The following is a 24,665-nucleotide window of genomic DNA, read 5'->3' as shown; positions in this document are numbered from 1 at the left end:
GTGTGGTGGCTGGAGATGGCTTTGCCAGCGCAGGAGAGCCGCGGCGATGCCGCCCGGCCCCTGGTGCGCTCCCAGAGCCCCCGAAGGACCTGTACTGGGGGAGGAGTACCGCGGAGGCCTGGGTTAAGAACACGTCTCTGTATGTACCATCTGGGACTCCTGTGCACTGCCCGTACCCATCTTTTTCCCTCTTCAATCCTTAGCTCCTGTTTTCGTGGCTCTGTCTGGATTCTCCCAGGCAGGACGTGCTCAGCGGGAGCTGATGTTATCAGCCAGGGATGGAAAAGGAGCTCTTGCTGTTGACAGCAAAGGCTGTTGCTCTGTTGTCTGGGCTCTGAAGAGCCTAATTCCTGTAGCATTTGAAAGATGTGGTGTTCTGAATGCTTACTCTTTCGAGCTAGTCTTACAAATTGTGTGTGGAGGAAGGAGGTAAATAATAATTAAAAACAGACTCACCTGCTTCCCCTGGTTTCACTGCCTTAGGCTCGCCGGCCTGGCAGGTCTTGTTGGGCTCCTTAATTTGCATGGACTGTGCTATCCAAACATCACAGCTCAGCAGATGGGCTGGATCCGAACCGGACCCCATATGGCACCCGTCAGCCCAGCCCCGACGCTCGTCCTGCGGGGTGAGCTGAGCCGGTGTCTGCTTGCGGAGGCAGAGCGCGGCGCTTACGGATGCGGAGGGGGAAACGAGTAAGCCACAGAGCGCTTGCAGGGCAGAGGGGTGGATCTCATCCGTGGGAGGGTGAATTCCCTTTGAGGGGTGGTCTGGGCTGCGTGTGGAAGCTGCCGTGCGGTTACAGCCGGGGTGTGGAGCTCACGGGGGGGGGAGTAATGCTGGCGTGCAACTTGAAATCCTGGGTTTGGTCCCCAAAGGACCGGTGTGCCTCAGGCAGAACGTTACACACACATAAGCCAGGAATAGTTTCTTGATCCTCCATGGGCAGAGGCTCTTTGCGCAGCAACTGGGCAGTGAGAGGCAGAGCTGACTGCTTCCCCCCCCCCCCCCCTCCTCTCCCCGGACCCCTGGGAACACAGGACAAGACAGGGAAGGCTCGCAAACCTTGTATTACAAAAATAAAAGAGCGCATGGCGCAGTGTCACGCGTGAAGCTGCCGTGCCAGGCTCCAGCGCAGAACGTACCAATCAAAGGCAAATATAAAAAAGACAGACACCGTTAAACAGTCGCAGGGCAGCATCCTTAAGGCTGAACAATCCCAGCTGAACTGAGCTGATGTAAACCGAGGACCCTCCTTATTTGGAGCCCCAGCAAGGCAGGGTTGGCGTGGCAAGAGCTGGGAGCTCTGCTGTGACTGACGGGCCGGGTAAAGCCCCCAGGTCATCTCCGTTTTCGTGGTGACGGGCCTGAAACGTGTGGACAGGGCTGGGGTTCCCATGGGGGCAAGCGCTTCTGGTCTGATCTCAGCAGGGAGAGGGGTCTGCGGAGAGAGAGCTTCAGGTCCAGGGGCTCTACCCCGGTCTCCTCTGCCGTGGCCCCTCTAAGCATCCTCCAAAGAGGGCTGGGCTGCCTCCCTTCCCTTCCCTTCCCGCCCGCAGCCCCTTGGGTCCCCTTTGCTTTACATCAGCTCAGTTAGCCCCCGGCTCAGCACGGCTCCGTGCCATCTCTGCTGGGCTCCAGGGAAGGGTGGGCTGGCCCCGCTCACGCTGACTTGGTCCCGCTCTCCACCTCCTTGTGCACCCACAGCTCCTTGTGCTGCTTGCGCCCGAAGCCCTCGTCGTAGTTGCCTTTACTCTTGAAGAGCTGCTGGAAGTGGGGCTTGCAGTAGAATTCCCCGTGGAGCGCCGCGTAGCTGCCCAGGCTGGGGGAGGAGGAGGGCAGGGTTAGCGGGGGGACCCGGCTGCGGGATGGGGGGGGAGCATGAGGCTCGGGGGCACTGGGACAGGGGAGGAAGGAGGAGAAGAGCGTGCAGGGGGGGACCCTTAGAAAGGGCCAACTGCTCCCTCCGGCCAGCCCAGGATGTTAGGGGCTGTCCTAAAGGTCTGTAAAGGGGGGGGGGGGTGTCCAACAGGGCAGCTCAGCCGTGGCTCTGCATTATCTAGGAGGATGCTCTGGCTCAGATCCACGTTACCTTGGGGCTGCTCTCGAGGGGAAAAAAACCTCTTCTTCCGTACAAGGTGGGATTTAGCTGAGACTTGGGACCAGGTGGGCAAATAAGCCCTTTTCTTGCTGCCATGAGTGGGCTGGGGGTCTTTAGCTACCCGACAAGAGGAGGGGCTGCGATGGGTGGGTGGCAGCCATCGACCTGGCTATCGGTGGCCGCCCGGCCCAGCTCACCTGAGCTTGGTGTGGCAGTGCTTGCAGCAGAAGCAGGCGTTGTGGAAGACGAATTTATCCGCCACCAGCCGCTCCATGGGATAGACGGTTTTCTGGCAGGCGGTGCACATCTCCTTCACTTGCGCCTTCAGGCTGAAGGACTGGGCAAGGGGAGACCGAAGGGAGAGAGGGTGAGGAAGGGGTTTGAGAGATGCTGTGCCTGGCTCCCACCGCAGCCCTCTCCCCTCGCATCCATGCTGCCATTTGCTGGAGCATTGGTTGGCGTGAAGCCACCCCATCGCCCCTCGCCCTCCCTCTATTGCTCCGCTGATGCCGGCCCTCAGGCTCTCGCTCCTTCCCCCCTCGCCGTGCATCAGTGGGATGCGGTAAAGCCGACGGTACCTTGGAGCGCTGCACCGTGCTGCCTCCTGAGTTGTTCTTTGCCTCCTAAGGAGGGAAGGAGAAGAGAAATGAAAATCAGAGCCTGCACTGGCAAGCCTGGAGCTGAGTTGGGGTTAAGGAAGAGCAGCAGAGGATGGGTACGGGCAGCTGAGCCGCAGGACCTTGGGGCACGCCAGCAGCCGCTGCCTGGCTGGCATGGGCACGCGGTGACCGTCTCTGAACTCACTTGCCCGGAGGCCATGACCTCTGTCAGGTCATCGTGTGCGAGTTCCTTCCTGCGCTGTGGTGCTTTTCCCAAAGAGAGGAGAAGAAGAGAGGAAAATAGAAAAAGAGGAAAAACCATTTATATATTGCAGAGAGGGAAGTAGGCAGCAGGAGGCTGTGGGACGTGCCCGGGGCCGTGGGGGCAGAGCAGCCAGCGCTCATCCAAGCAGGATGACCTGACAGGACAGGAGCGTGTCGTGGCTTTGTTTCTGCTGTGGCCCAAGGTATAACTGACCTCTTTTGTGGTGGTAGCACCCCAAGCACAGACCCAGGAGATGGCACGGGGTAGGCATTGCAGAGCAGGACCCCAGGGTGACAGCCCCCCCGTGCTCCCAGCCACCGCTGAGGAGCATCTCTCGCCGTCTGCAGGCGTGGATTGCTGTCCTTGGCTGCCCGGTGCAACCGCCGTGCGAGTCTCAGACCACGGAGGGCTGGCCCCAGCCTCTCGGGAATAACAGCAGCAAAGCAGAGGAGCCCCACTTCCACGTTCCCGGGGGACAGTGTGCCCTGGGGTGGGCAGAGAGGGGGAAAGGGCTTTGCGGAGCTGCTGCAGCTCCTGGCAAAACTCCTGCTGGGACCTGCACCGGCACACGGTCACCTGTGGGCTTATGCATCTACTAACAGCAGCTCTGCTTTGGTGCGAAATGCTGCCCTTGCTGCTTCTAGCCAACATTTACCCCACAGGGCTGAAGAGTGATAATTAACCCTTCTCTTGCTGGAGGCCCGCAGGGCTCTAACAGTGCCGCCAGTGTGGGTCTTCACCTGCAGTGGGAGGGTGGTGACTGCCACTTCCCCCAGAGCATAACTGGGGCGTCCCTCGCTCTCACCGAGCACGTAGCTGGGTCCCCCTTGGGTGATGCTTTGTTTCTGAGTCCTGCGCTTGCCCCGTTATCACCCGTTGTGCTGCTGCGCTGTGCAGGAAAAGCCTGTGCCGTAGGGGAGATCGAAAAGCCCTCTCGAGTCCCTGCAGGGTCTGCGTGTGTGGGGGGGGAAGGCAGGAGGGGCAGCGGGGCACGGTCCAGGTTGAAGACATGCTCCATGGTGTTCTGCAGCTTGGTGGGGGCAGATGCTACTGGGAGCTGGCAGCTGCGAGACGAGCAATCGGGCAGAGAGATCCGATCACGGAGGTGCCTGTACCTCTGCCCGCAGGGTTTCGGAGTGGCGTCTCTGAATGCTCTCCCATCTGCAGCTGCAGCAACTCACCTCCTCCCAAATCACCTCCCACTCCTCCCCCTCGCTTGCCCTGCTGTGTGTCCGTCAGCCACCTGCAAGTATCTCACCCTGCCTTTGCGCTGGTGGAAGTGCTTCCTTCTTCTTTCAAACGGAATCACGGAGTTTCAGAGTTGGAAGGGACCCCCAGAGATCACCCAGCCCCACTCCCCTGCCAAAGCAGGATTGCCCGGAGCACATCACTCAGGACTGCATCCAGGCGGGTCTTGAAAATCTCCAGGGAAGGGACTCCCCCCCCTCCCTGGGCAGCCTGTGCCAGTGCTCTGCCACCCGAACCATAAAGAAGATTTTCCGTGTATTTGAATGGAACTTCCTATGTTCTAACTTGTGCCCGTTGCCCCTCGTCCTGTCACTGGGAACCACTGAAGAGAGCCTGGCTCCATCCTCCTTCAACCCACCCTTTAGATATTCGTACGCCATACTAAGGTCTCCCCTCAGCCTTCCCTTCTCCAGGCTGAAGAGTCCCAGCGCTCTCAGCCTTTCCTCATAAGGGAGCTGCTCAGTCAGGACCAACGGGATAGACACACTTTTAGCAAGGTGGACCAGCCAGGGATGCGTTACAACAGGCTGGCTCCCCCTCTGCGCTGTTTGTTCCCAAGGTCGGGGCAGTGGGACCCCAGGACATCACCCCACTGCCTCCCTGTCCCCCCTCTTGCTGCTGGCTGGCTCTGCCTGGCCAGCACTGCCCCTTCTCTCTGCCCTGGGGCTGATCTTCCCTCCCCCTTCCTCCTGCTTTGTCCTTCCCCATCGTTTCTCCTCTGTATTTTTGGAAACAGTTTGTCTAAGAGACGCACAGGAAACTCTCGCTTCGCTGAGCTGCCTCTTCAGACGTTTCCCAGCTGCTCTCGTTGACTGAGGTCAGGGACGTGATTTTCCTCTCACTCCCACAAGGCTGGAAGAGTAAGCCAAAGTCAACAGAGGGACATGGGCAGCGAGGACACTCAGGCCGCGTAAAACCAGTTGCGTCCCTCGGCACTGGTAAAACAACCGCAGGTGCTCTCCTGGGGTTAGGGTTTCATATATTGTTTCCAGGCTCAGCTGACCAGAGCTAAGGAAAACGCTGCCTCTTTGGAGCTGGAATGCATCCGTTCCCAAGGCTACAGGCAATCCACCATTGCTCGTCACTTCTCGGCAGCCTTCTGGCTCCGATCAGGCACACTATCTATTTCATATCTGATATATCCTCCCTCGGGGAAGGGCCATATCCTGTCCCAGCAGGAGATGTTCTTGAGCCTTTATGTTTTTCCATCTCCCATCGCTCCAATCCTAAGCAGCTCGCATGCTCTCAATTGTGATCGCAGAACGCCATGGAAACACAAACAAACAGACGGCAACTCGAGAGGAGAGCAGGGTGAGCAGCTCTGTACGGACCGGAGCCCGGACGCTGGCGTTGCAGTGTGCTCAGCAAACAGCACCTTCTGCTGGAACATTCCTGTCCCCAGTTGTGTTGTTTGAGTAGCAGCGCTTGTGCCTTTGATCACCCTAAAATGTCAGGTCCGGAATACAGCTTCTGTACACAACCCTCCATCCCTGAGAACCAAAACCCAATTTGAAATTCCCGTACAAACCGCGGGGGATGCTACGTACGTGAGTTGGGGGTGGGCTGGCGGGTCCCGTGGCCTGGAACATGGTTCCTTCCCCTCCTCCGTCTATTTAATCCTGAGCTTGAAGTTTGCAGGCTGATGTTCCCTGGGGAGGCGTCTAAGACAGACCTCTTGCAACACCTGGAAAGGAAATGTCGACAGGAGCATGGCTGGTTTCATCACCTCGCGCCCGGCAGCTGCGCAGCTCTGCGGGAGCTGGTGCGTGACAGCGACGTGCCCAAAGCTTCCTCCGTGGGGTCGGTGCAGCCCCTTTGGTCTCGGGGTTTCTTGAGGGGTCCAAGAGATTTAGGCACACCAGACTGGACTGGCAGTCAGGAGATGCAAGTCTGGAATACTGCTCGGCTGTAGGAAGCTGGCGGCTGATCTGGGGCACTGCGCTCAGCAGCTCTAGTCCCGTACAAAGATATTGGGCTCGGGTGGGAGAGGGCTGCTGGAAACACGAGCAGAAGGTGATGAGATGGCTTCTGCTCCAAACCTGCGTGTGGAAGGCAATCGCCAGGCAATGGCCAAGCTGTTACCAGCAAGGCTACAACTCCCAGCCAGAGCCACTGTCCTGCCGAGGCAGTGAAACCAGCGCCTAGAGTTTCACTAACGTAGCCACTAAAGGACTGGTGTTGCTGGAGCAAGGACTTTGATTTTAGTCTAATTTTAGCCCAGAAAAGCCTTGCTGAACAGAGCGGATCGCAGCTCAGCGGAGCGAGCGATGGGGATTTTGTCTTCTCTTTAGGCTGAGACCTGTGAGCTGTGGCCGGAGAGATGTGCTGAGTGCCCAGGAGGATGAGTTCGACAGGTCTCAGGCCAGTTTTAATGCCGCACAGGAAAAAAAAAAAGAAAAAAAAAAAAAAACAAACCAAAACAAAACAAAACAAAATACCACCAGCACTGCAAATCACCCCTTTTGGTAAAAAATAGCTGAAAAGGCACTGATAGATCCTCAGGGGTTTTTCCCCATTGCGCCTTACCTTCAAAAAACACCCATAAAAGGTCAGGCTTGATGAGCCCTGTTTTGCATATGCAAGACAGAGATGGGGGGTTGAGCAAATGATGCCGAGGGAGGAGCAGAGCGGGGGACAGGAGGGTGAAGGGGTGACTCTGCAGCTCTGCAATGATGGGGATATGCTGGGGGGTGGCAAACCAGCACACACACCCCCCGCCTGGGGCTGCTTTCTGCTCCTGCTGAAACCTCTCATCCTCATATTGTCACCCCAAAAACATTCCTGCTGCCCGAAGGGCTGGGGTAGAGCCTGAGAGAGCCCCGGGGCAGGAGACGTGCCGGGGTGGAGGGCTTGGGGCAGGGGATGTCTCCGTAATGCCAATCTCACGGTGACATTTGCAAACATGCCCTGGATTTGGGGGGCTCTTTGGCTGCCTAAAAAGTCCCAACACCCCACAGCTGACGCCAGACTTGCGTTGTGCCCAGCAAAGCACCCAAAATTAGCGGCTGCGTTCAGAGTCGAGAGGCTTTTGCTCCCAGTCCTGCGCAGTGGCGGGGGAGCTGGGGTCTCCCTCGCAGCCCCGGGGGGCTGGACGGCCCTCGTCGCAAACATTTCGCAGCCTCCTCTGAGAATACGGCTCCTCTTTTACCGAAATCATTTCCCGTCTCCTCTGCGGTTTGCTTGTTATTTCCTGCTCGCCGAGCGGGGCGGATGGCAGCACGCAGCGGCTGCTGCCGTACCCGGCGTGTGCTGCCGGCCGAGGAGCCGCCCCGCTGGCAGGGGCTCATGGCCCAAGCCCACAGCCCCTCTCTGCCCCCCGGTCCCCGGGACAGGACCTTCCCTCACATCTCTGGGGTCCATACGGTGCCTACAGCCCGGCGCAGAGCCCGAGGGACACCCCTCTGGTCCCCACCCCACGCACGCCTCTAATGCCGATGCACAACCCTCCCCCTTTTCACCTGCCTTTCACCTTCTCCCCTGCCTTTGCCACAAACATTTCTCCACCCCCAGCTTCCCTTCCTCTTCCCTCCCAGCTCATCTTCCTCCCCTTGGTTTCCCCAGTCTCTCCATCACCCCCCTCTTGCCTGTCCCCATAAGCACACGCTCTCTGGATCCTTCCACCTACTTTCCTTTGCTTCTCTTGCCCCCAAACCCTGTGCCCTTCAATGCCACCCCACTTCTCCTACCCCATGGCTTGATGTTCTCCATCCAGCCCCATCCTCCAGGTCTCCTTCCTCTTGACATCCCTCTTCCTCCATCCCTCTGCCCCTCCGGGCACATACCCTGCTCGCAGCCCCGGCTCCCAGCCTTCCTTTCGAACGAGAGGTCCCCTCGGTGTAGCTGCCCTATGGGCACATGAGGAGGAGTTGCTAAACGTCCTTCCTGCCGAAGGACAGGAGGCAAGAGGAGAAATCTCAAAGGGGAAGGGTGTGCTGAAGCGATAAGGGAAACAGAGCAAGTTAGAAACTGCAGGAGGGTTTCTAGAAGGCCTTCAGCTGCTGTCATCGCTCTTCCAAGGAGGCATCTGCACGGGACGGGGTTTGAGCCCAAGGCAGTCAACACAAGCCTCCATGAGCGGAGGAACCACAGTGGCACAGGTTTTGCTTAAGGACATGCTGCCACATCGATGTTATGAAGCCTTCACAATTGCTGGGGGAACACTCCAGCGTGCGGGGGGGGGGGGGGGGGGGGGGTGGTTGCTGATTTTCTGAGGAGCGCAGAGGGCATCTGTGACCAAGCAAGAAAACCGAATCCAAGCCTCCACAGTGGAGGCTGGCACCCAAGTTCTCCAAACCTCTGTTCCCTAAGGCTCTTAGCCATCTTTGCAATCCAGGAGGAGCAGGACTGAGGACTGTCCTCTCCTAGTCACGCAGCCAGCAGTTTCAGGTATTTGGCTCAGGACAAGGTGAGAACCCCTTTGACTTGCAGCCTCCATTCTTCCTGCCCCTCCTACGAGCATCTGATGGCTGGTGTGGACAAAAAAAAACTTTTCTCCAAGGGATCTGGGCTTGTGTTGTCTACCCAGAGAGATGGAGCAGCTTCTGATGGCAGCACTGGTGGCCACAGCATGGCAGGCATAGAGGGAGAGGGATCTTGGTGTGCTCCAGAGACGTGGCACCAGAGCCAGCAGGATGCACTTGGTGCCCGAGGTGCCAGCTCTGCCTGCCCAGGGCATCACCAGCAGCTGCCGGTCCTCCTCTGGGGGCTCTTTCGGTGATCTCAGCAAGATGGTGTTTGACTCGGGACCTTGGGGTTGGAGCTTGTCTGGCTTTTGCATGGCAGCCTCTCCCGTCCCCTCTCACCCTCCTGCCTCACCCCGGGGGCAGAGGTAGGGAGAGCGAAGCATCTGGGGTGGCCCCTCAAGGAAATTCCCCAATCCCTCCGATGGCGACCCGCATCTGAAGCATCGCGTTCCCCGCAGCCGGGATGGGTGCTGGCAGCCTTTCCCCCCTTCCCCTCACCAGCGGGGCCGCCCGGACCGCCCTCGCTGCCGAGCTCCCAGCGGGGCCCCCAGCCCGGCACAGCCCGGCGCTGGCTAATGGCCTCTCCGAAAGCCGATGGGTTTCCGGCACAGGAAAGCAGCGTGACTGCGGAGGGCGAGAGGCCCCTCTCTGCCATATGGTTCCCATTAGCGGCCCCGTGAAGTGTAAGTTTACTGCTGGGATCACTGTACCATTGCAAGAGGCTTTCCCAAAGGCAAAGCGCGGCGGGGGGAATCCGGGCTCCTTCCTCCTCCATCCTGGGAGGACGCGGAGTATCCCCGGCAGCACGGCGAGGCACGGGCAGGGGCTCAACACCTCGGAGAGGCTGTCAGGCCTCTCCCCCAGGAAATCGTGGGCTAAGCCGATCACTGTGGGGTCTGACGTCCCCAAGATCACGGGCAGGATTAGTGCAGCCTACACACACGGGACAGCGTTGACCCTCCAGCTCCACGGCCAGCCAAGCCCATGGTCTCCAGCAGGACTGGAGGGGAGAAGGTGAAGAGGAGCTGGAAGAGCCTGAGCCTGGGGATCACGGGCTCACTGCCCGGCTGGCCCCTGTTTCTGCAGCCTTGGGGCCTCATGGCAAATCCACACCATGAAACAAAGCGTGGTGTAGAGTTGGCGTCAAACGGGCCAGTGCCTGAACCAGGCACAGCACCGCCAGGGAAGGGGGCACAGCGTCCCCGGTGCTGCTTCAGCTCCTCAAGCGTGGAAAGAGATGGCGAGATGCATTTTGGGTGGATGATGGAGCAAGCCTGGTGGTCATGGCTCCAGCTCTAGCCATGGAAGACCCTAATTCAGCTTCAGATCTTGGCTCCTTGTGTGGCGTCGAGCCAACCACTTGACCTCACCAGTATATGGGATCTGGGGCAGGTCCCTGCTGGCTTGACGAAGGATGGAGGACTCCAGGGAGGAGCAGCTGGGCCACTTCTGTGGACACCACTACCCTGTTCTTCAAGTTTCTGGAGGGCAGCCCCACCACATGGACCTGTCCCTGCCTGCACCCCACGGCAGGGAGCTACCTTCCACCAGCCTGCCCCACTAATCCGCTTTCCATCCACGTTCTGCGCCCGGGCTGCCTCTTGAAAGGCTGCCAGTGGGCAGGAAATCTGCAGCCGAAATGCTGAGGGATGCTGACAAGGAATAGTTGTGGGGAGGAACAGGGCTGCCTTTGTCAGGGCAACAATGGGGGACCCGCACAAGCGAGAAGGGAGCCCGAGGGAAGCCCCTGCCCACCCGCTCTGCTCTCTCATCTTCGTCCCTCCTTCAGCTCGCCTCCCCTGAGGAGGAGGTGCACGGCCCTGGAAGGACCAGGACCAAGGGGGACCGGGTTGGTCCCCAGCCCCTGCCTCTCAGCGAGGGGACAGATGGGGCAGGAGGATGCTGCTGGGATTCATCCGTTTTCCAGAAGTGGAAACTGAAGCACGGAGCAGCCCGTTCCTGGGACTGTGGCCGTGTTTAATGGCATCCATTAAAAATCACGATCTGAAGGGAGTCTCTGCTCCCTGGGATCTCCTGCCTTGCTAGGAGCTCAGATAAAGCAAATACAGCAGAAAGCCTGCTGGGAGCATGAGAAGAGCCTCTTCCAGGCAGAGACAAATCCTTCTCAGTAGTGCCAGATGACAGAGCAAGCGGCAATGGCCAAAAATTGCAGGTTGGGAGGTTCAGGTTGGACATCAGGGGAAACTGCTTCACAGGGAGAAAGGCTTGGAAGCTCTGCAGCGTGGTACTAATTAAGTGCAATATAAACCTGGTACAAACAAGTACAATAGGCAAATGGCAGTTCATGCTCCTTCCTTCCCCTTTTCAGTTTTTCCATAGTCTCTTCCATAAACCGTGCTCCACCTGGAAACCTCACCCTCTGGCTTACTACATAAATGTATATCCATTTACCGTTACGCTGGCATTATGTTCCTAGTTCTTCTCCCACCATAATATTTGCCTCTCGGGGGGATTCATAAAGAGTAATCACATTCCTTATCAGTCTTTTTTTAGCAGGAGAAGCCAGTTCCTTTTAATCTGTTCTCCTACGGGGGGTTCTCTGTTACTACAGCCACCTTGGTGGCCCTCTGCAAGTAGGTGAGCTGGCCCTGGATGCCCCACACTGAAGGAGATCTCAGACCTTTGTATTCTGGTACGAACGCTTCTCTGCACCCCTGAAAACATCTGGCCTCACGTGCTCTTCCTTTGTCATCCCTGCCAGAAATCCTGGATGCTCTTTCTTCATCAGTGCCCTCCACTCGCTGAGGTCCCTCCAGGCTACAGCAGCTTCGCGTTGCAGCTCCTGCTCTGGCACAACTCTCCTTTAGCCATTTCGAGGACTCCAGTCTCATCCTCTGGTTTGCTGATCTGCGTTTTCTCACCGTGGGCAGATCTCCTGACTTCTAAAGGGACTGTTACAAGTTCTGTCGCTAGATCTCCCCTTGTGGAAGGATCCAAGTGTCCTCCTTCCATTTTGCTGCCCCTTCCCTATCCTCTTTCCTGTCTCTACCTAAAATAATCATTTGCTTGAGGCACTGTATCAAGTGCTTTCCTTAAATCCAGATTCATGAGGGCCTCTTGTTTCAGAAGTCAGTTATCGTATTCAAGGAAGATACTGAGGCAACTTGGCATGACCTGCGTTAAAACCACGCTGCATTTTATTCTGCTTCCCAACGCCATGTCTTTGATTACTCTTCCAAAACCTATTCTAGAAACTCACCTTTTATTGTACTCCAATTAATGCACCTGTAATTGCCTGTAATCTCCTCTTTCCCCAAACACAACCTGTAAACATTATGTTGGCTAATCTCCTCTCGTGGAATATCACCTGTAAAACACCAGACTTTGGACTGGCATTTCTTATATGGGTTAGTCCATCTCCTGAGCTCTGAGAGCCCCTCCTGAGAGCTTCTGCTGTTTTGCCCTCTGCAGATGCAGCAGGAGCAGGAGTGAGCCCTGTTCCAGGCACCCCAAAACACGGCACAACCACTTTCCATGGTCCCTGCCTCCGCACCACCCCTGCCAGAGCTGCCATGTCCTCCTGCGTTTGCTGTCCGAACGCAGATTGTGTCAAAAAAAAGAAAAACAAAAGCCACCAAAATCATACTCATAGGTTAAATCTCTCAAAAGACGTTCCTTTTGAGCTGCCCTGTCTATTCTCAGCCTTCGCCTCCATCCTCCCTTTTAGGATCCAAGATGCCACGCAGCCCAGTATAGGATCTGGTGCTCTGCGAGGCCATGGGATTTCAGCGGAGCAACACGCGCGTGCCGGGAAGAGGCACGTCAGAGGTGGCTGAGGCTCCTTGTGTCTGAGAACCCTCGAGTGGCCACATGGAGGGGGTTATGGGCACACCAGAGGAGTGAGAAATATGTCTAAAGTGTGCTTAATATTGATTGCAATAATCCCTTCACCCAGATTTAATGTTTTCCATCCCAGAGATTTTGCTAACAGCTAGGTAAGCCCTGCAACCCCCCCAGATGGCAGATAAAAATGAATTAAGTGGAAAGTGAAAGGCAGACACCTCTGGGGGAAGATGGCAGCTGCCTGACAATGGACAACAACCCTGCAAAAGCTGAGGATGGGCAAAAAGGAAAAGAAAAACCCCATCGCCATGTAGGGCCGGAGGGGGTAGTTGTATGCTCACAGGAGTGACTGGCTGAAGGAAACCAGAAGAGGAACTCCCTTCCCTAATGAGAAGTCTCGTGGGATTTTTGTTGACCAAAAAAGGTCAGGAACCTAGTTTTGAGCTGTATGAAAAAGAAGATGCATCCAGTCACTTTGCGAAGCCCAAGAGACTGGTTCTGACAGACCCTCACTTCTTAACTGGGAATTTGCTTCTTGCAGGGCTCCTGTTTCAAAAGGACGTTAACGCTGGAGCCGTTTCGGACTAGGCTTGGTCGGTTGCCCTGCAATTATTTTGTAATCTACGTTAATAATGCTGCAGATGTGCTACTCCTGGCCCTAAACACACAACAGCTCCGCTGGGGCACCAGATGTCTTCCCTGCGAGAGCCCTCACACGATGTCTTCGGTGGACAAAGCCCAGTTTCCAAGGCATGATCCAGGCTGCTGAATTGTCGTGTCCTTTCAAAACTGATGCCCACCCCATGAACAAAAAATCAGCAGAAAATTGATCAAAAATATGACCTACAAGGTAGCTTAGCTGGTCTCAAGTGATCCAAAGGGATTAGACAGATCAGACTGGCTCAAAACATGGTCGGTAGAGCACCGGACTGGGACTCAGGAGACCTGGGCTTGATTCCCAGCTCTGCTGCTAATTTTGGGGTGGCAGTGGACAAATAATTTCATTATTTTTCTGTTCCCTTCCCCAAGGGAAAAGAGCAACTCTCCTTTGTGAAGCCCTGGGAGATCCCTGGCTGTTAAGGGTTATGTCAGAGCTCAGGGTATTTGTGTTGTTATTAAATCTCACAGTCGTGTAACAGCCTCCCCAGGGAAGTGATGAAAGACCTGTCGCTGGAAAGGTTTAAAGCCGGGCTGGATGAGGCGGTAGGAGACACACCACGGAGAATTAGCAGGCATTAACGAAGGGGGATAAGGGAGTCGGGATCTAACAGGTTTTCTTCCATCTCTACTCTTTCTGATCAGCTTAAATAAAATGGATCTGTCCAGCCCCCCTCCGGCATGTACTGCAGCACACAACAAAGAGAGAATTACAGCCCAAACGGGGAGCGCGAGCCCCGAAACACTGCACCCCGAGACGCTGGCTGCAGCGGATCCAGCGAACACAGGCCTCCGCTCGCTCATGTCCGTGCCCTACGCTGGGTGCGAGTCCCTCGCCCCTCGCCCCCCCAGCTCACCCAGGGCACGGGGTTCCCCCCCCCCCCCTTCAGCAGCATTGATCCCCAACGGGCTCCTGGAGCTCAGACAGCATCTCCTTGCCCCCGCCTGACCCCAGCGAGGCCACCCAGGGCTGAGGACAGACCCCCTTGTGTTTAACCCCCCCCACCCCGAATTTGCTTCCCGTGACCGTCTCTGCTGAGCCACCTCCCAAAGCCAAAAAGTTCCCGGTGCGTCCGGGTGAGACCTCCTCCCGGGGGGCTGTGCAGGGGGGGGGGATGAACCCCCCATCTGCTGGGTGGCTCCTGGCCAGCGGTGCTGCTTCCCGGAGCTCTCCCCATCTTCGCATTCCTCCCTCCTCTCCATCCCTTTCTCCCTGGGCGCTTGCCTCTCTCTCCCTCCCTCCCCACCGCTCCGTCTTGGCTTTCTCCCCCAGCATCTCTCTCTCTTCCCACCGCTGAGCCGAGCTGCCGCCGGGAGCAATCCCCGGGGTGGATGGACCCCCTTGCTCCCCACATATCGGGGACCATCATTGTCTCCCGCCGAGCCCCTCGCCGCCTCTCAGCCCTGTTGTTCTCCACGAGCGAAGGCTCACCAACCATATGCCTGGGCTCCTCACGACAATGCCCAACAGGAGGGGCTTCACCCCGGTAGGGTGGGTGGGTCTGGCCGGCGGTGGGTCCGTCAGGCTGTCCCTGATGGCGGGGTGTTCTCTCTCTCCTTCTCCCCGCTGCAGAGGCCGGGGCTGTGGGAGCGGGAGCCGTTTCCTGCGAGCTCCCACGGCCGCCTCGCGAGCCCTTTTATCGCCGGGCTGCCGCGATGATTGGCTCTGGCGTCGTACCGTCTTCCAGCCGCTTGCTCCTTTGTGTGAAGCCAACCTCTAACCCCAAACCTTCCCCAGCCCCTCTCTTCCCGGGCTCCCTCTCCCCAGCCACCCCCGGACCCCCGCAGCCTCCCTGACTCAGCTGCTGACCCCGAGAACTTTGCCTCTGTTTTCCTCCCAGCCAGCAGCGTAATTAACCCCCCGGCATAATTAGCTTTTGCCCAGCCTCTCCCCCCCACCCCTTGCCGTGTTCTGCATGTGCAGATGGGCTTCACTGGAGCCTTTGGACATGGCCTTGGGCTCTTTCCACATGCCACTAGCCCACTCGTGTAAGGTTTCCTGCGAGCATCCTGGGGGATCCGTCCCTCCGGGGGCTGCAAAAGCCAAACTCAACCCCCCCACAGCCTCAGCAAACTGTCTGCAGAGGAAGGACTGTATTAGGCAGTGGCAGGAAAGAAGGATCCCAATGGTCCTCACCCCCCCAGAGGGACAAAAACGAGCTGTGATGGTTTCAGAAATCCAAGTGTTACTCCAGGGAGAGCTGGTGAGCCGTGCGTGGGAGCGGCGCTGGGTAAGGTGGTCAGTAGATCTGCAGGGGTAGGTTCCCAAAGTCGCCGCCCGGGCAATAATGGCAGCTTCCCCCGCGCCGCCCCTGGGGTTTGGGACCGGGAGGCTGAAGTTTGGAAGGCCGGGATTTCCCCAGGAACAGGGCATGATGTTAGGAATAAATAGGTTAAATATTAATAGGTAAAACCTAAAAGGAACTCGGAGGCGGTTTGAGACCAGCCAAGGGAGCCGAGCTGGCCGTGAGCCGGCAGAAAGGCAGAAGGACCCTGTGGCCCTGAGGACTTCACTTTACCCTTTGCCTTACCCTCCCAAACCCTCCAGTGGGGGACAGATAGAGGCAAAATATGCGATGGAGTGGCAGGAAGAGCTTTGATAACAATGATGTAGGAACAAATATTCTTGTTTGAGCTCCTCAATACAGCGTGGTGCCACTGGAAGGAGGCAAACGCCGGCTGGGGATGGCCCTGGGTCATAGCCCAGCGGCAGAGACCAGTGATCTTTGTGTGTGGAGTTGGTCTGTAATTCCCCATGCAAAAAATATGATTAAGGAATTTATGGCGGTGTTTACTGGACGAGGAGACAGCGGTGATATGATTTCTCACCTGTCACTCTGCATTGCCCAAATAGCATCTGCGATGAAAAGGCTTGCTGCCACTGAGAGCAAATAAAAGAGGAATTTGACTTGATAGTAAAATTAGCTGTTGCCGAGCAGATCCGGGCCGGGGATGGTCACACGTGTCACGCAGCAGGAGACTGGCAGGGCTGCAGAAGCCGGTGTCCATCTGGGCACACGGAGCGTCCGAGGCAGCGCCAGGCTGCCCCGAAATGAGGGCAGCAGGGAAGGAGCTCCACCGAGAGCACGGCACCCGCCTGCTGCCCCGCACTCGGGGTGTGAACGCGCAGGCGATGGGTGCCGGCCACAGGCGGGCTCTGCGCCTTCTGCCCTGTGCCGCCGGCAGGACCAGGGTCTGTGGGAGGAGAGGGCCTTGGGGGGCACGGGGGGGACGCAGAGCTGGGGCCTGAGCTTGTGGCCTGTGGCAGCTCCCGCCGCCGCAGCGTCCTGCCCTGCAGTGCCACCGGTCCCCCCCTGCATGGGTGCAGGCACATGCATGCACACACATGTGTATGTACGTGGGCACATGCACGTGGGCATGCATATGTGTGCACACCCACCTACACACACATGCACACAGACATGCATGCATACATACACACGCATGCACATCAACATGCACACACACGTGCACACACACAAGCATACCCACACATGCACATACACACGCATACCCACACATGCACATACACACGCATGCATACATATCCATGCATGCACACATACACGCATGCATACATATACACATACACACACGGACACGCACAGACATGTGCGCGCGTGCACACATGCATGCCCACATGCACACACACAAGCGCACGCACACTCGCATGCTCATTCAGTCTCACACGAGTGTACGCACATGCACACACGTGTATGTATGTGGGCGCACACATGGGCACACACACTTGCGAACACACACGAACACACACACGCAAACACGTGCACACTAGCGTGCTCACGCTCTCTCACACAAGTGCATGCGCACCACAACCCCCTGCCCACACATCTGTGCACACACGCAGGCACGCACACACATGCATGCACACAGGTAGAATCATAGAATCATCGAACGGTTTAGGTTGGAAAGGACCTTGAAGATCATGGAGTTCCAACCCCCCTGCCCTGGGCAGGGACACCTCCCCCCAGCCCAGGTTGCCCACGGCCACGTCCAGCCTGGCCTTGAACACCTCCAGGGATGGGGCCTCAACAACCTCTCGGGGCAACCTGTGCCAGGGCCTCACCACCCTCACAGGGAAAAACTTCTTCCTAATGTTCCATCTGAACCTGCCCTCTTCCAGTTTAAAGCCATTCCCCCTCACCCTATCGCTCCGTGCCCGAGTAAAAAGTCCTGTAAAAAAATCTGTGCACGTACACACACCCGCGCACACACCCCCCCCGCGTGCTCACGGCCCCCCTTACACCCGGCTGGGCCCGGGCGGGGGCCTCGGCCCTTCCCCTGTTGCCATGGCGACGCGCAGGCCGCGGCACCCACTGGGCCCGGAGCAGGCGGGAAGGGGAGCGGGGACGGGGCACCGCGGCCCTCGGCCTTCCCTGCACCCCTCCGGGCCGGGGCAGGGGCCGGCCCGGGGGGCGCCGGAGGGCGGAGGAGAGCGGGAGCGGCCCGGGGCTGCCCCGAGAGGCTCCAGCGGCCCGGCCCCTCCCCTGCGCCCTCCCCGCCGGCAGGGGGCGCCCTCCCGCAGGGGCGCCGCTCTCCCCGCGGCCCCGCCCCTCCGCTCGGGGCGCCCAGTCCTCCCTGCCGGCAGGGGGCGCGGCGCGGCGCGCGGGGGGATGGGAGGGTGTCTCTCGTGCCGCTCTAGCCGCCGCCGTCAGTGGTCGTCGGCGCAAGATGGCGGAGGAGGGTTCTGTTTGCAGCTTCGTTTTCAAGAAGCGGGGCTTGGCGGCGGGTAGGGGCCGGCGCAAGCGGCCCAGCAGCGACCAGGAGCAGGGTGAGGGCTGACGGAGGGCCCCTGGAGGGCGTCGGGAGCCGGGTCGTTACGATACCCTGGGGAGGCGAGGGAGGGCCTGTTGCCGCCCCGGAGCGCTGCCCCCACACGGAGGGGCCTCGCATCCCTCTCCAGCCGTACCGATGTCCGGGGGGTGAAAGGGGTGAAGGGCTCATGTCCGGCCGTGCCACCGCCCTCGGGGGTTCCGCTGGCCTCTCGCACGTTCCCGTGGGCGTCCCCAGCCCGCAGAGGGGGGAGGGTGCCAGCAGAGCCTGCACTTGGGCCGAGGTCCTGCCCCCGGGCACACCCTTACCCCTGGGCTTTACCCCTCAGAGAGCAGCGGTGAGGAGGGCAGCACAGTGGTGCGGAAGGAGCGGCGGCGGGACACCCCCAACCCCATGATCCAGAAGGTAAGGGAGCTCGCGGGAGGGCACTGCTCTGTCCGAGGTGCATCTGCGGTGGCCTGCCAAGCTCAAGCTAGGCACAGTGTTGGAGCTTTCTGTCCTTCATACTTGCTGTCTTCTTGCCCCTCAGACCAGGAGATCCACAAAGGAGAGGCCCGCATACGCGCTGAGCAGCAGTGACGATGAGGATCCATCAAAGGAGATCGGAGTCACCTACAAATCAACAAGGTCGGCGGTAAGGACTGGACAAGAATGTGGTTCTGGGGTGTGAGGTCAGGTAGGACTGGCAGATCCCACACTTGATAGAGAGAATTTGGCTCTGTGGATTTGGAATCAGCAATTCCTTTTTTTTTTTTTCTTCTATAGATGCACCTCTCTGTCCTTTCCCTTTAAATAGACAAGTACCTTGTGCTAGCTTTATTCCCCTAATACACCCTGCACCCTCAGAAGGCCATCTAAAGCCTTTCCCCGTTAGAGGTGGGAATTAAAACCCCAAGATGCCACTGGACTTGCCCAACATCGCACAAAATTTTCAGGAGAGGGAGCACTTGAATCAGATTTTCCCTACTGTTGGGTTCATATTTTCAGTTTTAGACCATCATCCTCCGCAAAGAATTCAAGGTGGCTTATAAGGTGCTCCCATCCTTATCCTTGAGACTAGTGATGAGGTGAGAGCTACAGAAGGAGGTCATTGGTTTTTTTGGTATTGATGGGTGTGGTGTCCTGAGTGTCCTGTTAACATCTGGAGTGGAGAGAAGTCAGCTGTGAAGGTTTGGGTATGGCCTAAATTGCTCTTCCCACTAGATTTCTCTCTTAACTTTCCTCTTGATCCAGTGAAGTTTTGCCCATTAGTATGAGCAAGGGCAGGATATAACTAGGATTAAAAGCAGGTATCAACACATGTTCCTCTTTGGACCTGTTTCCTTATTGTCTGTGCCTCTGTGTAAAATGGAAATACTGCCTAAATGTCCCCAGTCAAAGCTGCAGGGTCAGACTGAGGTCTCCTTGTCACATTAGAGATTAGTATGAATATAACCTCATACTATAATTATTCACTGCTTTGGCTGCTGCCGGGGGGGCAGCATATTGTTAGCCCTCCTTTCTGTGGGAGAATTGGAAGGGAACAGGAGGACATGACAGCTTTGGGGCTCCAGAAGCTTTTGGCACCTAAGTTGCATTTGGTTTTAATTGAGGCTGGCCGTAATTATTCTTTGGTTTCTGTGCAGCTGTTCCTGAAGATCTGATAAAAACTAGGAATAGGTGTCTGCTCAGTCCATTAAAGAGGAACCTAAACCAGATCACTGCATTAAAACTGAATGTAAGCCACCCACAGCTGGGTTGAAAGTTCAGACGTAACATCCTGAGTGTAGGCAGGACAGTGTCATGATTGAAGTGTTGGACATGGGAGACCTGAGTTCAGTTTCCAGCTAAGCTGAGGCTGAGCATGAAGGAGTAGAGTAAGGACAAGTGTTTCCTGCAAGCCCTAGGCTTGATCCAGACCATGGGAGATTCTCCCTGGCAGTTGCTAAGGAATGGTAGGTAAAGTAAAGCAGACCGTGTCCGGTACTTGCTCTGTGACTGACCCTCCAGGTAGCCAAGGAGCTCTCTGTCTTTTACAGGTTTTCTCTTCGCTGTTGTTACAAGTTCTTCTTGCTTTTCAGAAACCTGTTGGCCCAGAAGACATGGGAGCCACAGCAGTGTATGAACTGGACACGGAGAAGGAGAAAGACGCCCAGGCCATCTTTGAGCGCAGCCAGAAAATCCAGGAGGTGAGTCAGCCATGCTCTGTAAGAGTCAGTGTTCTGCAACAGGAGAGCATGTGCTTTACTTATCTCCTTCTGCACACCAAGAAGAGTTTGAGTCTCTTCCTTCCTGGAAATTTGGAAAGCCAAGTTGTAAATAGGGGAGCTTTCTGGCTTTATTGGCATCTTGGTATTAAGAAAGGGCAGGAGGGAATAAGGGAGACTGGTGTCAGACAGGTGAAAGCTAATCTGTGTCATGAAGCTTTCCCAATCCTTAATCACCTTTCTTTTTGCTTTCCTAGGAGCTGAGAGGAAAGGAAGATGATAAAATCTACCGTGGTATCAACAACTACCAGAAGTATGTAAAGCCCAAGGACACATCGATGGGGAATGCCTCTTCAGGAATGGTCAGGTAGGTTGGGATGAGCCTCAGAGGACTGGGACCACAGAGGAGCTCAGGCACCATCCCTAAAGGCATCTGTTTGGGGCTTGAACTTTGCTGTCACTGACAGCTTCTTCCTGTCTAACGAGTCCGGTGTCTGGTTCTGACCAGGCCCCCAGGGGCCTTCTCCACTGCAGCTGCGCAGCCGGCCTGAGCCTTCTCCCACCCTTTCAGAAAAGGACCTATCCGTGCTCCAGAGCACTTGCGGGCCACAGTGCGGTGGGACTACCAGCCTGACATCTGCAAGGACTACAAAGAAACTGGGTTCTGCGGCTTTGGAGGTGAGTGGATCTTGCCTGTAGCTGAACATGCACTGCACCAGATCTGCCAAGGGATCCAGTTTAGGTTGTGATCCTGTGTTTGTGGCGCTAAGATGTGCACTTAACTTGATTTACAGGCACTTGTTGCAGAGCTGGTGTGTGATGCTCTTGCAGAGCTGTTTCATGTAGTGTTCTTGTCACTTGCGTTGGCCCTTATGAAAGCTGATGGCCTCTAATCAGTGGTTCTAAGAGCGCTGTGTCCAGTGACCTACATTCCCACAGGTATTCTGGCTGCTGAGGCCATGTGAGGGATGGGATTTCCTGTTCCTTATCCCATTTCCCATGTGTGTAATGCTGCAACTGTCTCTGTGACACACAGAGCTTGATCCTCGTGGCCTTTCAACCCTGAGAGGGGTCCTGTGCCTGCTCCGGGAGCTTGGCACTGCCCTGGAGTGCAGGTGGGTGGGGAAGCAATCAGGTTTCACCTTCTGCTGAGCAGAGCTCAGGCTGCCCCTGAATGAGGTGCCCAGTTAACAGCTCAGCTGTGTGGGGTAGAGCGTTAATTCTTCTTTCTTTGTGCTGCTCAGACAGCTGCAAATTCCTCCACGACCGTTCGGACTACAAACACGGCTGGCAGATCGAACGGGAATTGGATGAAGGCCGATACGGAGTCAATGGTACGGCACCACCCCTCTGCTCTCCCTCTCCCTAAGCTAATGGTGGATGAGGCCACCAGGTCCTGCCTCTTATCATGCCCTAAAGTGAATGTGACTTAGGGATACTGGATCACTAAGAAGGAAATGTATCCTTTGCTGTCTCAAACTGCATTGAGTTGCAGGTTGAATTAATATTAGACAGAAAGGACTCTATTCCAAAGCTGTGGAACTCCCTGCTGCAGGATAAACATAGGGGCAGTAACCACTGACAGTGCTGAGCAAATCTGCTGCTTTCAGTTAACCACTGACTGCCACCAGAGGGAATTAGAAATTCAGAAGAGGATAGCACTGCTGTTGTATGGGTCCCAGCAGTGAGCTGTGTGGAGCTGGGGAGATGTGACCATCTGCCCCTGCAGATGCCCAGGTGCTGGGATACTTTCATGCTATGTCCTATCATTATTTCTCACTTACTGTGTCCATAGCTGTGGCCTAAGGCTCACGAGTGTTGTTCATGAACCACTGTGCAGCCAGGGGAAAGAGGGTGTTCTCTGTACAGTTGGAGCCAAAGAGTTTGGTGGCAGGTGGTTTGGAAGAAAATCTGAAAAATAGGAGGGGGCTGGAGGATATGTCTCTTTATAGCAGCCAGTGGGCGAGGTAGAAAAGAATTTGTTCTTGTGAGATGAGCAACAAGCACGCTGGCTCATTAGACCTAATTATATCTCAGTCCCACATGTGTTAGTGACATCAGCAACACCCAGATGCCAGAACTCTATTGTTTCCAGCAGAGATTCAATCCCACCTGCTGTACTCTCTCCATATTTAATATTTCACGCCCCACGCATGGGCTGGTCTGGCTGCCTCTGCTCTTGCTCCAGTCTGGTTAACTTTCTCTTGTGCAGATGAGGAAAACTATGAGGTGAGCAGCGATGAGGAGGATATGCCTTTCAAATGCTTCATCTGCAGAAGTTCCTTCAAGAACCCAGTGGTCACCAAGTGAGTGGTTGTTTTGGCATGGGGAGCAAAGTGCCTGCTATTGATCAAGTCCACTAGTCGTTCTCTGTTAAGCCACGTACTAACACTGCTCACAGGCTGGTGGGTGGAACCTGCTTGTTGTCTCCCTTGGCTTTCTGGTGCGTGGGAAAATCCCCTCTCTGGTAATGAGGAAGTCTCATAACTGCATCTGGAGCATCTCCTTGGAAGGGAGCTCAAGCCTTTGTTGTCTGGGCATCTTTTAGATTTCCACAGACATCATCTTTCCCCTTGACCTTGAGATTTTGTTTTCATGCGTTCATTCTTCCTGGACACCGAATGGCACGCTGCATTGCATGAGCAGAGAAACTTGGCTTGTTGGGGAAGCCTGGAGCTTGCCAAGGATGAGGAGCAGGCTGGCGGCAGCACGGACATCACATGCTGCCAGCCCTTTCCCTCACTGCTGCCTGTCGTACTGGGTACCTGGTGTCTGGAAGAGCTCACTGGGGTGGCTCTGTGCTATCACTCCACATCAGTGAAGCAATGCTGAAACACCTTTCATGGGGGACAACCATGCAGATGAAGCTCTGCTTGCAGCTCACTTTTGCATCCCTCCAGGAATCAGCAGTCAATAATTTCTAACTCCTGGACACAGTGGTTGTATCTGGTGACTTGCAGTGGCATCTGTGTCTCCATACAGGTGTAGGCACTACTTCTGTGAGAGTTGTGCCCTCCAACACTATCGCAAATCCCAGCGCTGCTACGTCTGTGACAAGCAAACCAATGGAGTCTTCAACCCAGCAAAAGGTAAAACAGACCCCCATGGGAGAGAGGGCTTTCAGTGGGAGTGGCTGGAGCAGCAAAGGCACCAGCTCCTGGGGTATCTTCTTGGTGTTTGGCTGGCCTTAAGCTGGAGCTCGCAGATCTTGGCTGCTGGCAGAGCTTCCTTTAGTGCCAGGAGACTAAATCATGGCCTGGGTGGCTCCATAGGTGCAAAAGGAGCATCTGTGCTTGCCAAGGTGGGGAACTTGGGGAGTGCGAGTCCTGGGGTGGGTGCGGGGTGGGTGCTGCAGGGACAGAGGTAGCCAGCTGTTGGTCTGATGCCATAGCTGCCAGGGCAGTAATGCACTGGTGGATTCTCTGGCTGTAACATCTGATGCCCTGGACTCAGCAAGTGGTGAGTAGCTTCTAGCTCCTAGCTGAACCAGTGTGTGGGCAAGTGTAGCTGCCCTGCTTCTTGTGGAGATGGGTGTTTAAGGGACCTGAGCATCTGGCTTTGATGTGGCACAGCCCCTGTGGTCTCATCCTGCCTATTCCGTTTTTCAGAGCTCATGGCAAAATTGGAAAAACACAAAGCAGAGGAAGAAGAGGGGGAAGAGCAGCAGCATTCAGACCATGAAGAGGAGCCACAGTAGCAGGAGCACCGCGTTTTGTATGTAGCCAAATAAAGCTTTTGTAGGTGAAAAAAAAAGCTCACAGCAGTTGCCTTGGGGCCAGCAGCTGTACCCAGTGCTTGTGTAATCCAACCAGCAGCTACTAAAACGGTGTCCTGAGTGTGCCAGACTACCTGTGTGCTGCTCTGTGAAGGCATAAGACAGAACTTAAGTAAGTAAGGTAAGACTTAAGTAAGTAAAGTTAAGGTCAGACTGAGCACGGCTGTCTACCACTGTGCTGCCAGCAGGACCCCAGCAGTTGCCTCCAAGTGCAGCAGTGCGCTGGGGAAGGTGTCCAAGGCTGCGCATTCAGTTACTTCGTAACTTCTTTTTTTGACCAAGGTGCTGCTGTTTCACTTCTAACTTTGTGCTGATCCTGCTTGCTTCAGGCTGCTGTATAAGCATAAAACTATCTGGAAGTTAATTTAAGTACATAATCTTTGAGCATGTAGTGAGCTGAAAGCTTGGAAAGGGATGAGAAATATTAGCTGGCATTAAGTTCATCCTTCACCCTAAAAATGCTAACTCAGGGGAAAGCAGGCTAGAGCGCTGCAGTTATTTGTGATTTATTATAGCTCAGTGTTTTCCCGCCTGTCTCCCTCTTAGTTCTCTCCTGCCTCCCTCTTAGTTCCTGGGAGAATTCAAGAGAAGTTTAGAATGTCAGTGGGCAACACCTGTTGAAACATCCCTCTTCTATGAGGAAACCCATCTCTTCCAAGCCATCACTAACTCAGTCCCAAAGGTTTTATGCTGAGTATTATGCTGCTTCTTGTGACCCAGTCCCTGTCCAGGCTTGTGGGAGGATAAGAATTTTTTTGCAAGCTGCAGACTTCATAAT

At 56.0% G+C, this 24,665-nt stretch overlaps 2 protein-coding genes across 4 annotated transcripts; one reads left to right on the top strand and one right to left on the bottom strand.

Moving 5' to 3' along the window:
• Positions 1-1,049: 1,049 nt before the first annotated feature.
• Positions 1,050-14,801, bottom strand: LIMD2 (LIM domain containing 2). Of its 3 annotated transcripts, none has more exons than XM_082494923.1 (5): positions 14,568-14,801; positions 5,759-5,895; positions 2,678-2,722; positions 2,297-2,436; positions 1,050-1,820 (listed from the first exon to the last, which is right to left on the bottom strand). In XM_082494923.1, the coding sequence occupies exons 2-5, from the start codon at positions 5,798-5,800 to the stop codon at positions 1,661-1,663; spliced, it is 387 nt and encodes a 128-aa protein (XP_082351049.1). In that variant the 5' UTR covers positions 5,801-5,895; positions 14,568-14,801; the 3' UTR covers positions 1,050-1,660. The 3 variants fall into 3 exon arrangements, with proteins under 3 accessions (XP_082351049.1, XP_082351050.1, XP_082351051.1); XM_082494924.1 differs by having other exon boundaries at positions 14,572-14,801; XM_082494925.1 differs by lacking the exon at positions 14,568-14,801 and adding an exon at positions 7,994-8,008.
• A 3,010-nt stretch (positions 14,802-17,811) lies between these two features.
• Positions 17,812-24,013, top strand: LOC309681105 (E3 ubiquitin-protein ligase RNF113A-like). Its single transcript, XM_082494922.1, has 10 exons — positions 17,812-17,924; positions 18,255-18,331; positions 18,456-18,560; positions 19,987-20,094; positions 20,370-20,479; positions 20,684-20,790; positions 21,357-21,446; positions 22,325-22,418; positions 23,095-23,201; positions 23,721-24,013. Exons 1-10 carry the CDS (start codon positions 17,825-17,827, stop codon positions 23,807-23,809), a joined length of 987 nt encoding a protein of 328 aa, XP_082351048.1. The 5' UTR covers positions 17,812-17,824; the 3' UTR covers positions 23,810-24,013.
• The last annotated feature ends 652 nt before the right edge of the window (positions 24,014-24,665 follow it).

Source organism: Vanellus vanellus, assembly GCF_965231255.1.
Source record: "Vanellus vanellus genome assembly, chromosome: 24".
NCBI classification, from domain to species: Eukaryota; Metazoa; Chordata; class Aves; order Charadriiformes; family Charadriidae; genus Vanellus; species Vanellus vanellus.
Note: the sequence above shows the minus strand (reverse complement) of the source record. Positions and strands in the feature narration are given on the sequence as shown.

What these genes read in the sequence shown, in the direction of transcription:
- LIMD2 (XM_082494923.1), bottom strand. Translation starts at nt 5,800, where the DNA reads ATGTTCCAGGCCACGGGACCCGCCAGCCCACCCCCAACTCAC. An exon ending in GCACGGTGCAGCGCTCCAAG is followed by an intron (nt 2,437 to 2,677) that starts GTACCGTCGGCT and finishes CCCCTTGCCCAG; the next exon opens with TCCTTCAGCCTGAAGGCGCA. An exon ending in CACTGCCACACCAAGCTCAG is followed by an intron (nt 1,821 to 2,296) that starts GTGAGCTGGGCC and finishes CTCCTCCCCCAG; the next exon opens with CCTGGGCAGCTACGCGGCGC.
- LOC309681105 (XM_082494922.1), top strand. Translation starts at nt 17,825, where the DNA reads ATGGCGGAGGAGGGTTCTGTTTGCAGCTTCGTTTTCAAGAAGCGGGGC. An exon ending in CAGCAGCGACCAGGAGCAGG is followed by an intron (nt 17,925 to 18,254) that starts GTGAGGGCTGAC and finishes TTTACCCCTCAG; the next exon opens with AGAGCAGCGGTGAGGAGGGC. An exon ending in AGGCCGATACGGAGTCAATG is followed by an intron (nt 21,447 to 22,324) that starts GTACGGCACCAC and finishes TCTCTTGTGCAG; the next exon opens with ATGAGGAAAACTATGAGGTG.